The sequence below is a fragment of the Hippoglossus hippoglossus genome, chromosome 11 (assembly GCF_009819705.1).
Source record: "Hippoglossus hippoglossus isolate fHipHip1 chromosome 11, fHipHip1.pri, whole genome shotgun sequence".
Lineage (NCBI taxonomy): Eukaryota > Metazoa > Chordata > Actinopteri > Pleuronectiformes > Pleuronectidae > Hippoglossus > Hippoglossus hippoglossus.
Window position 1 is genome coordinate 12508064 of NC_047161.1, and position 11222 is coordinate 12519285.

At 40.7% G+C, this 11222-nt stretch overlaps 1 protein-coding gene across 4 annotated transcripts; it reads right to left on the reverse strand.

The window, feature by feature from the left end:
- Positions 1-2115: 2115 nt before the first annotated feature.
- Positions 2116-9228, reverse strand: gpnmb (glycoprotein (transmembrane) nmb). Of its 4 annotated transcripts, none has more exons than XM_034600420.1 (12): positions 8943-9228; positions 7541-7696; positions 7289-7450; positions 6589-6762; positions 6335-6496; positions 5887-6210; positions 5069-5128; positions 4735-4944; positions 3889-3994; positions 2947-3167; positions 2723-2813; positions 2116-2513 (listed from the first exon to the last, which is right to left on the reverse strand). In XM_034600420.1, the coding sequence occupies exons 1-12, from the start codon at positions 9010-9012 to the stop codon at positions 2360-2362; spliced, it is 1890 nt and encodes a 629-aa protein (XP_034456311.1). In that variant the 5' UTR covers positions 9013-9228; the 3' UTR covers positions 2116-2359. The 4 variants fall into 4 exon arrangements, with proteins under 4 accessions (XP_034456311.1, XP_034456313.1, XP_034456310.1 ...); XM_034600422.1 differs by having other exon boundaries at positions 7310-7450; positions 8943-9227; XM_034600419.1 differs by having other exon boundaries at positions 7532-7696; positions 8943-9226.
- Between the last annotated feature and the right edge of the window lie 1994 nt (positions 9229-11222).

The following is an 11222-nucleotide window of genomic DNA, read 5'->3' on the forward strand; positions in this document are numbered from 1 at the left end:
CTTTAGAATTGAGAGAATGATTGATTGAAAGTGATCAAAAAATATTTTCTTTTTGCCAGTTTTTATATATACTCTATACTTTTTTTTTTGTCGCTTAATTGAACTCCTCAAATGATTATTTCTTTCTGCTTTCTATTTTTGGTGGTGTGGCTTACATGCATTTGAACTTTTGCTTGGGTTAATTATTTTATTTTTTGTGAAAAAGGTCAAATCACGTGTTTGATTTTGCATTCAATAGCTAAAAATGAGAAAATAACAATTGTTTTTCTTCAAAAAAGGGCCTGCCTTTTTGTTTCTGATTTGTAAGACTTCAAAAATAGATACAAGTCCTGTCTTTATTTTCTCCCTTATGTCTTTCACAGTTGCTACGCTCACTCGTTGAATTGGTAGCTATTTTTCTTCTGTTAGCATTTCTTGGCTGTGTTATGTGAAACATCCTCTTTGGTATGGGACAGATTTGAGGGACTGGGTCTCAGTTTTTTTTTTTTTTGAGAAAGTTGATGGAACTTCAGCATGATATTTCCCTCCTCCCCCTCTCTGCAACCATGCTTGTGCCCCTTCACCTCTCCCTCACACACAGCTCCACTTGTCAAATGCCTCTGAATAAATAAAAAAAAAAAGAAAATTAAATGGTAGTCATGTTTTTCTAAAGATGCGTGTGTGTGAATACCTCTTACTGGATTTGGGTATATTATTGTGGGTTCGATATATAGAATACAGTTCTTATTGCATGTTGATTAAGTTGACCCTTTTAATGCCAAGTTTTGGTCACAGTTGGGCTCATTTAAAACTCTAGCTGTGCACTTATATGAATCATAAATCCTGAGACACTGCACTTGACCGGCACATATTAGTAAAATTGTGAGACATGGGGTCTTGTACTGCAAAAAATCTGTCTGAATTTAAGGGAAAGGTTGATTCTTTATGGCACAAACCAGGAAGATGCTGTATTTATGTTAACATTGAGAACCGTAAATCACTGCCAGGTTGAGGTAGACTTGTGTCAGGATGAGTTTTACCTGATGAAGATTTTGTTTTGGTTAAGTTTTATTTTCCTTTGCAGGCAAATGAGTCATTGGAAATAAAATAAAAACATGTTCAATTTAATGAATTGCAGCAGGAGGAAGGACAAGTGGCAGCAACCCTTGAGTGGGTGTAGATTTAAAAGGAAGCTGCTGATTTTAAGAAATGGTGGTTCTTGTTAAACCTGAAAAGTACCTTACGAATTATTTTTGTGGATTGGTAGCAAATTCAGTAGTTGGAACATGTGTCCAGTAATCCATACCCCATACTAATTATATATAATATACAAATTATCATTTCTATAATATGGCTTCTTTGCTGTTACACTTACAAGAACCTGTATATTCTATACAATAGATTCAAACTTTGTAGGCACAATCTTTATTGCCTTTGCACCATAAACCTCATAAATGAAGAAACTGCTCAATGTTTTTCAAGAATTAAATGGTCGAGAAGCTCTTCCAGTTTCTTTGTACATTGCAATATGGGAGATTTGTGCAAATCAGCAACATTGCAAAAAAGTCTTTTTTTGGGTGTATTTTCTAGGCTGAACGCACTGTCACAAGAATGCAAAGGATGGTATATTTTAATATGTTCTGCTGTAGAAGGTGTAAAATATTCAGATCTAACCGGTGGCTGCAGGGAGGTTACGTGGATATACTGGATCTAGATTTGTCCATTTTCCCTGAAAATACATTTTAAACAGTTTTTCACCATATTTGTAGTTGTACTGAATTAAAATTCTAAAATAATTAACATTGATACAGAGACAAAACTGAGTGTGTTGACAAGGTGAGCGGTTAGTTCACAATCTTTATTATAATCAAGTCACGTTTTCACAGAATATTTTGGTTCAGCTTTTGAATCTTAAAATTTGATTTCGGTTCAGTTGACAGAGCTCAGAGGTTTTGGAACAACCATCTCAAGGACTGAACACTTAACTCGAGGCTATTTTTATTACAACACATGGTGTAGTTTTGTAAAGCGATGCTCGGCAAAACATTTGCACAAATCTATTACATTTGATGAAAAGGCTTGAACACAGTTCATCTCCAGGCAACTACTTCATCTGACACTGAGCTCGGCAGGCGCAGTGGCTCAGTCAGACATTCGACGACCTCGTCAGATTATCATCCACCAATCTGCAGCATTAGCCATAATGCAAAACAACGACATTAGAGTAGTAGTATTTACTAATATTTCTAAACAAGACACAAATCTTTTCCTGCCATCTTTTTAATTATTCAAACTTTGCTTAGATTTCCATACGACAACATTTTTCTCCAGTATTTTTGCCAGTCCTGACAAAAAGGTTGCTGGTGCCGCTCCAGGAGGCCTACAGAGGGCGTCTCTCTGTCAGCAGGTGACGGCTCTCCTCACTGGGGGGGAACAATGTCTCCCTCAGGCGAACCATGTGACCTCCGACCCCAGCATGGCCGCTGGCGTCTTCCACCAGTGACCTATGAATGGGTCGGTACACCTTGTGACGCCTGGTAGGGAGGGAGGAGTGAGAAAAATAATGGAGTCAGGATCAGAGGATGGAGGAGAAGGGAATGTTTGGTGGAGAAAATGAACGTGTGATGAAGCAGGTGAATAGGAAGGAGGAGGGTCAGGAGTCAGGACTACTCAGTTGTGTGTATAATCAGGAACATGTTCGTGCATTGATGCTTCAGAATGGACTGTATGACTATATACTCACTTGTAGACTATATATGCAATGAGAGCAAAGACAGCCACCAGCACAGCGCTCGATGAGAGCACCACCTCTGCAGTGCGATTAGTCTTGGACGCTACAGAGAGAACCACAGGCAGACATTGTTCAGAACTGGTTTAGATGACCACATTTTAAAAAAAAGTAAATGAACATGCATGTGATGTAATAACATGTACTGCCACATGCACTGCTGTGTATGAGGAACTAACCATGTGGATCCTGGGACTTGTTGATGGTGACGATGGTGCTGGCGAGGGCCAGGCTGCTGGAGTCCTCCAAGGTGATGTTGACACAGTAGGTGCCGGGTTCCGGGAACGTTCGCCTCAGGTGCACCTCGCACTCCGACGATGGCGGCACGTCGTCGCACATGATGCTACGCACCCGAGTGCAGGTGGGGTCTGACACGATGGTGCAGGCCGAGGTGGGGATGCTGAGGATGAGAGAGTGTAAAGATGAAGAGTTACAGGAACTCATCCAAAACTGCGACTTTATCTAAAACCTATTGTAAGAAACCTTTTTATGATCAATTGCATTCAATAACCTTATAACAAATGTAGAAATTGGAAATTTATTTATTTTAAGATCTTCAGAATTGGACTGCTGCTCTGCAAATGACAGTGATGGAAAACATTTTGTGCTGAAGCAAAAAGGCAGTAAACTCGTACTATTAGAGTACTTTGAATTGTGTTATGACTTCACTAGATTACCTAATAAATCTCTAGTTTCCTAGTTTCTTCTTCTTTCGGCTGCTCCCTTTAGAGGTCAAAGCGGATCACCATCTGCATATTGTTACACACCTCAGTGGGCGGGTTCAATGAGCTGGAGAATTGAACCGCCGACCAAGTGATCAGGGGACAATCTGGCCCAACAAGTGTCAAAGTTGTAAAGCTTTGATGGAACCTTTCTTAGTATCTCCATAATCCCGAGAACTTTATAAAAGAATAATGTCACCATCTGTATCTCTGTGTTACATGGATTCATTTTTTTTTTACAGTAAAACGTGTTTTACTGTCACAGCAGGGACATCTGAAAATGTTTCAAGATACAATTTCAGGTTTCACGAAGCAACGGGAAGGAAAAGAAAAACAACATAAAATCACCCTGTTTAACATTCAAATGAAATAAATAATACAAAATAATTATACACTCACATGCCCAGACATTTCACCAGGAAGCTGATGTCAGTTTTGGTCACTCTGGCAGCCACCACGTCCACGATGGTATTACTCATTTGGCTGTTCAGTGCGTGTTTGGGCTCTGCGGAGAAGAGATTCATGCATTTTCATTTTAGATGTGTAATCATCTGCTCATGGTGATGGTGTGTATGTGTGTGTGTGTGTGTTTATTTATAGCAATTTTGATCTGAAAATCTAATCCTTGCACATATTTCTTATTCGTAAAAATCATTATAGAATTAACTTGTAAACACATACGCCCAAAAACCTGTTTAAAGGCCACACCCAACCTTTCTGTGGCCCCAAGCAGAATATGATGTGGGCCCCCCCACCACCACCAACTCAGAAGTTATTAAACCAGTATTATTACTTAACAACCCTGTAAACATAATATTGCGTGTTTGTATGATTAACATTGACGTTTCACACAGAAAGCTGTTTCTCCTGTGGGGCATTTCAAGCACTCTTGGCAGCCCCCTAGTGGCCAAAGTCTGCCTAAGCAGGTGCATAGTTCACTATCAATAATTAATATTGCTAATTCAGATATTTTGGTTGTGATGTTTAAATGGGAAATGTTAAGGCTTTACAGTCATTGGGAAGGTAGCTAGATTTGCAAGTATTTATTTATTATATTATTTAAGTAATAGACGCGTTCAAATTTTGAGTTGATGATGGCACAAAGTTGCAAATGCAGTAATTCACCTCCATGATGAAAGACTGGTTGCATTTTGATGGATCACCTGTATGTCTGTACAAAACGTCATTATAATTTGTCCAACAGTTGAGATACAGTTACATGGATCCATGTAGCCTCCCACTTACCAACGACGGTGATGTTACCAATGAAGACTCCGTAGGCGTAGCGGTAACACTGGTTGCCGTTGAGGCGGCGGGTGCTGCGCCAGGCCAGGGTGGTGGGGTTGAACTCCAGGGTGGTGCTGGCAGCAGTCGGGGGGAGGGGCTCCGTGGAGGACAACCCTGTTGAGGTGGGGGCAGCGGAGGAGGGCAAGGGTCGGCTGGTGCTGCGTGGTGCTGAAACAGGAAACAAGTGGCAAGATATGGACTCACTGGGAGCATGTATTTATCAAGATATTCTATTATTCATTAAAAGCTTAATGAGCTTGTGATCAGATGCATGTTAGCTGTGAAAACTCACCCTGTGTGGTCTCCATCTTGACAGTAGCGGCATGAGTACTGCCTGGAGTTGTGGGAGCCTCTGGAGAAGGACAGACAGGAACATATAGTAAATATGACCATCACAGACAATGCATTTTTTATTTTTGTTTTATATGTATGTTGCCAATTATTAATACTTTTGTTGTTTAGGCAGCAGAAGAGAGATTATGTGAAATGATGAGGGAGCCGTCCTGGCAGAGATCCTATAGGCTGGAGACCGACCACTGGAATCCAAATTCATGGTTGGTGCCTTAAACCCACTAGAAAACCCACTGGTTCTCGTTTTCTCACTTCTCTCCAGCTTTATCTACTTTTGGTTTTATTTAAAGTTTTGAGATATCTTGTCTCTCTGCGTCCATCTAGACGTCATTCTAAAGAGTTTTCACTGGACCTACTTTTCTACTTTCTTTTTGCAGATTAAACAAGAGATATGACATATTGCTTTAGGAACTTTAGAACAGGTAGGTGTTTTTCTTTTTCTTCCTGTAGGACACTTCCAGACAACTGTGTCCCCTCTGCCTCCAGTCCTAATGCTAAGCTACGCTAACTGCCTCCTAGCTGCTATAGCGTTGTTTTTATATTAATAAATACTAGAAAAAAGATAATCACAATTATACTACACATGAAGGGTCGCCAAGTGCTTACTCATTTTGGGAAATGTTAGGTTTGGGTAATATAAGGTCTCCACCTTATATGTAAAGTGAGAAGATGTCGTGATTTGGTGCGATACAAATAAAACTGAATTGAAATTGAATTGTCAAAATGCTTTTTAGCTCCTTTAATGTCCCTGTCCAGCACCTGTAGGACGTGTGGACACGGGTCTCCCCGGGGTCGAGGTGGCAGCAGCCGGCGGACACTCCGCAGGGAACGCCGCCTCCACCACCAGCTTCACGCTCATGTTCCCCAGCATGCTGTAGCTGTGCGCGGTCACTTCACGGTGTGTCACCAGCTGATTGCCATCCCTGAAGTCCCAGATGTAGTCGATGACCTCAGCGGTTTTGAGGTAGCCGCTGGGGTCATGAAGCTGGACCTTGAAGAGCACGTCTTCTCCGCGGAAGAAAACGTTCTTGGACTCGTTGACCGCAGCCTTCTGGGAGATCTCGACCGCCACAGGGATCTTGTCTGAAGAGAATGATAAATAATTGATTCTCCAGGTCTCTCTCTGTGGGTTTTGCATTTGTCTCTTTGACTCAAACAACTATACAGATAAAGAGGTATGACATGAGGCCGTAAATTCTGTCTCCACCTGTGACGTAGAAGACGGTGTTGTCAGTGGTGAGGGGACTGTACTTCCTGCGCTCACGTTTCCTGTACACCATGACCTCCATGACCTCTGCCCCCAGTGGGATGTCGGTGGTGTTGATGGTCACGCTGGAGGATGAGCCATCGCACGTCTCATAGTATTGGCCTGGGGACAAACGGCACAGAATAAACAAAAAAACAATTCCTCATTTAGTGCTGCATGTGCATGTTTGCATATCGTAAACATCGATGTCTCACCCATTGTGTGCCAAACGTAGACGTAGCCCTTGTGTCTCCAGTCGTTGCTCTGAGGGAAGGGCTTCCCGTCGGGGAACACGTTGCATTTCGTCTTGTCGGTACACTTTCCAAAGCCGTAGTCATCCATCCAGGACGTCCAGTTGTACACATAGCCAGAGCGAACCTGTCCATTAGCTGCACCCAGGACCAGAGAGTGAAGTCAAACATTGTGTAAATTTAAGAACAACAAAAAAAAAATCAGCACCAATGATATCTTATATGTAGAAATAGGTCTAAGGAGAAGATGTAAAGTGTAAGTTAATGGTCTCTCAGCTTTAACAACCATTGTAGCCTCTTTTAGCTCATTTATCTGGATTTACAAGCTGCAACTGTACCACTGTGCACATGACTCCAAATCAAGGCTAATGTTGCTATTGTGTGCTGGATGTTTAAAACAGCTGCTGTTTGCAAACAACATGTTCACCATATCAACTTCATGAGGTAATATTTGATAATACTATGTTTATAGATATTTTTCCTGCGGCTTCCAAGTGGACAAGAAGTCAAATATAATAGCTTTTCTCTGCCCTGTGATAGTGTTTTTGTTTGCTGTATGGTTGTCCTCTATGTTACAGTGGGTTTTTGTGGTGGAGTGTGATATGAGTTATTCGGGAAGGGGGTGGGGGGGGGGGGGGGGGGTGGTCTGGCCTGGCTCCAGCACCTGAGGCCTCCAGCTCCGTACCGTCCCCGCAGTGATCATCCCACACAAGGTCCCCGTTGGCGTCTTCCTTCTGGCACGGAGGATACTCCAGCTTGGCAGTGAAGGAGACGCTAGAGCCGTTTAGAGCTGGACTGTCGCTGGTCAGACGAACCTTGGGTTTGGCTGCAGAGAGGCGGATGTTCCAGGTTTAACAACTTAAAAAAATTATATATATTAACATGTCTGAGAGGAAGAATATATTACCTTTCTCACCTCCTCCGTGCATGAGCCCCTTTGGCTTCGGGTTCAGTGGTGGGTAGAGGTAATCGTTCCATGGGCTGGTGTCAGGATCCCAGCCAGGGATTGGTGGAATTGGAAAAGGAAACTTTCCGGCTACATCATGCTTGTGGGGGAACATGTCGCTGAACGCTGGAGAGAGAGGGACCGAAGAACATTTTAATATCCTAATGTGCAGGAAAACTGAAGCCTCATTCAGGGTCCCATATTAGAAAAATGTCCTTAACTGTGAAAAAGTAATATCTTCCTTTTATACGTCAAGGTAATTATTTGCTTGAATTAAGTTTGTTTTGCAAAATTATCTAAAAGAGTTTTCATAACATCGTAGCCTTGATTAGATTTCTCATTTTGTAATACAATTTGTGTTGTATCCCCTGATATGCAGTTTTAAAGAAAAACTATGAAATCAATGAATCTCTCCCTCTCTTCAAATGCAATATTAAATGAAATAGAAAATTTGGAATAAACTTTAAACACCAAGGATAACTGATGATGATTTTTATACCAAATAAATAATACTGCCTGGCCTCGTACATTTATGATTTATGATGTAGTTTAATATTTATCACCTTGAAGAACTTTATCTGATCCCGTCATAAATGCATTAATCTGTATATTAACTTTTTCTCCGCAGCTCCAAACTTCTGTGTCACTTTGACTTTAACGGAAATGTGAGTGAAATATCTTTAAATACGAGTGTCAGACGAAAAAACAACATCTATGTAATTTGATTAAAGGAAAATGGCCGCAGCTTTGGAGACAGACAATCAGCTCATGTGACAGAAACTCTTAGTCACTCTCAACTCTCGCTATGTTGGAAAACTTTTTTAGTTTTCAAGTTGATATGTTGAATTAAAAACAATATTTATTTGAATTGCCAGAGGCTTGTTTCTTTTCTTTTCTTTGAATCAAAGGAAACCCCAGTTGGACATCACTGTGAGAGGAATGTGTTAAGGTTAAAATATATCTTATTATCATGGATCTCAAACAGTTTCCTTCGTTTAAATCATTGTTCTGTTTTATGAGTGATAATCCATATTGACTGTGTAGCCAGATTTAAACGGTCAGCCAGTGGACACACCTTAATTAGGACCATGGGAGCCCCATGGTCCTAATTAAGTCTGTCACAGTCCCATGATGGGAGTAATGATGGGACTGTGACAGCTCAGGACAGCACAGGTAAAAAAAACAAAGTGTGAGGAAAATATCCAGCTTCAAAAGTCCATTTTATTCTTAAAAACTACTGCAACAATAATAGTTTTAGGCTTAAGGCTAAATATTTGACGTCTATGTGAATATGTAAATGAAAGAAAAGTCTGTGTTTAATATTTTTGTATCAGGCATCTGCTGACTTCATTTAGACCGAACCAGCACTTACTTCTGCGTCCATCAGCCTGGTAAACAAAGCAGGCACCAGCCAGGAGAAAAACAAACGGCAGGACTTCCATCTCCTCTTCTCAAAAAACAAAGTGTGGTCAGTAAATCACCGAAACGCAGCCTGCATCCACCTTCCAGACAGGTCAAGTATCTGTGCGCCCGCGGAGCTGGTTGTCCCTCTGTGTCTCGTCCAGCTCTCCCAGTACAGCAGACTGTCCCCCTCCTGTCCTGATGGGCTCTAATTCAATCTGGGGCCGCTGAGCGCACAAACATGTGATGTTTCCTAACAAGACGCATCTCATCACTTATTAGTCTCCTGGACGCAGGAAACTCATGAGAGATGAGATGACACGCATGCCCCTTCCCCTTTTACCCCATTACTCCACTTTGATACAAAAACAAAACAAAACAATGAACAAGGATTTTAATCCGAAATATATTTATATCATATCATCCAATGATCCACATTTATTTAAGACAGCACGGTCTGTGGTCACCTTCTGTTTTAACCTGATTTCTTATATTTCTAAATACAAACCACGTGTTTCATGTCCTCTGTAAACTGTTTTCCTCAATACACGTATTTAGTTTATGAATCTGAAACCTAAAAGGATACTTTTTAATCAAATATCCAAATAAATGGAGTTTTGTTGGATTTTAAATAATAAAATGAGACTCTAGCCCTTGGAGATCTCTTGTTGAACAGAATAAATAAAAAGGATGAAAATGAGTGAATTCATATGAGGCTGAATTTGATGCTGTTAAATAATTGTTTTATAGAGGAAATTATTTGATCGTCCCATGTTTTCGTTGAATCCGTGCTTTGTCATTTTGAACGTCCACATGTGTGACAGCTGACCACATCGTCCAGCTGTGTCACGGTGAGACCAGCAGCACCAGTGGATGTGCGCACTGGGCAGGTTGCGCCATGTTGGCACTGCGGCACCCGCAAAAGCGGAAAGGGAAGTAGGCGCATGATGCCCATGAAAAAACAACTGTGTTCGTTTTCAACACAATCAAACATGTGACTCACGTCGTTATTGCAGCGGCTCGTCTCCTGTCACAAGGACAGTGTGGAAACGGACACAAAGGCTCAAGACATTTACATTTATGTGGGAAAAGTCAAGTTTTTATTAAAAACAGGACATAATAAAAATGATCAAATCCCCTATGAGCATTTATTTAAAGATGGGAAAAAATTACATTACAATAAATATCCACAACATTTGTGCATAAATTGAATTCAAATAAAGAGCCGTCTCTTATAAAAGTGGCTGAAGGAAGAAAGATGTGCGAACGTGAAAAAGAACAACTTCATATCTGGAGAGGAATAAATTCAAATCCTCTGACTGCCACAGCCCAGATGACTGGAATTCATCCACATTATAAATAGCTTCTAAAATCCAAGTGGTGGCCATGATTATACGAGCGCAGCACGTGCTTCAATAACACGATTACAGATGATAACATACTGTTCTATGATATATGTGATATATACTATAGGTACAGATAGTAATATCATACTTTGTAATGATTAGATAAGAACCTGAAGGTCTGATGGGCTAAATTTGTCAGTGATATTTAAGTGCAACTTACTAAATTGTCACGTTATAACCTTATGACGTCAGAGCAAGAAAAAACCATGGATGTGGGAAAACAAAACTTGTTGAGCTTGGCTGCTCTTCTCATCCCGTCGCCATGACAACAGAGAAAACTGCATCCGTAGATGATGAAGGTCGCGAAATGTGCCCGAGAGCTCCGGAGTAAAGAAAGTAGGATGTTTTTTTTTTTAACAGTAACTAAACTTGAGATGATACAGAAAAACACTCCTTTATTCACGTCAGTGCCAGTCATCGCCCAGTAGAGGGCAGCACCTCTCCGCAGCGGCATGCTGAAAGAGAAGATTTGATACTTTGTTATTGTTCATTCATTTTGAAATATTAAATAATAATATCTCTATCCTAAAATCCTTTTGAACATATATGCTGCATTCACCAGCGCTGCAGCTAAAGATGAGCCTCATATCAATTCATCTGATCACTTTATCTATATTGTCTTATTGATTGATCAATCTGTAATATATCAGAAAATAAGGCAGAATGTCCATCAGAGTTTTTAAGAGGCAAAGAAGACTTGCCACATGAACAACTGTGCAAAACCAAGTTTATCATCAATATTTACACAGAGGAAAGTACTTCATTGCATTCTTGCTTTAAAGTTTATTGATTCATTGTTAAAATTGTTGCAGATTAATTCTGTCAATCGAGTTATGTTTGCTTTT

Bases quoted from the DNA above. Each gene is read 5' to 3' on its own strand.
- gpnmb (XM_034600419.1), bottom strand. From the start codon at position 9,012: ATGGAAGTCCTGCCGTTTGTTTTTCTCCTGGCTGGTGCCTGCTTTGTT. The intron at 6,763-7,288 runs GTGCTGGAGCCA...TCCTGGGTGCAG, and splicing joins TACGGAGCTGGAGGCCTCAG to CTAATGGACAGGTTCGCTCT. The intron at 6,211-6,334 runs GTGGAGACAGAA...CATTCTCTTCAG, and splicing joins CACCGTCTTCTACGTCACAG to ACAAGATCCCTGTGGCGGTC.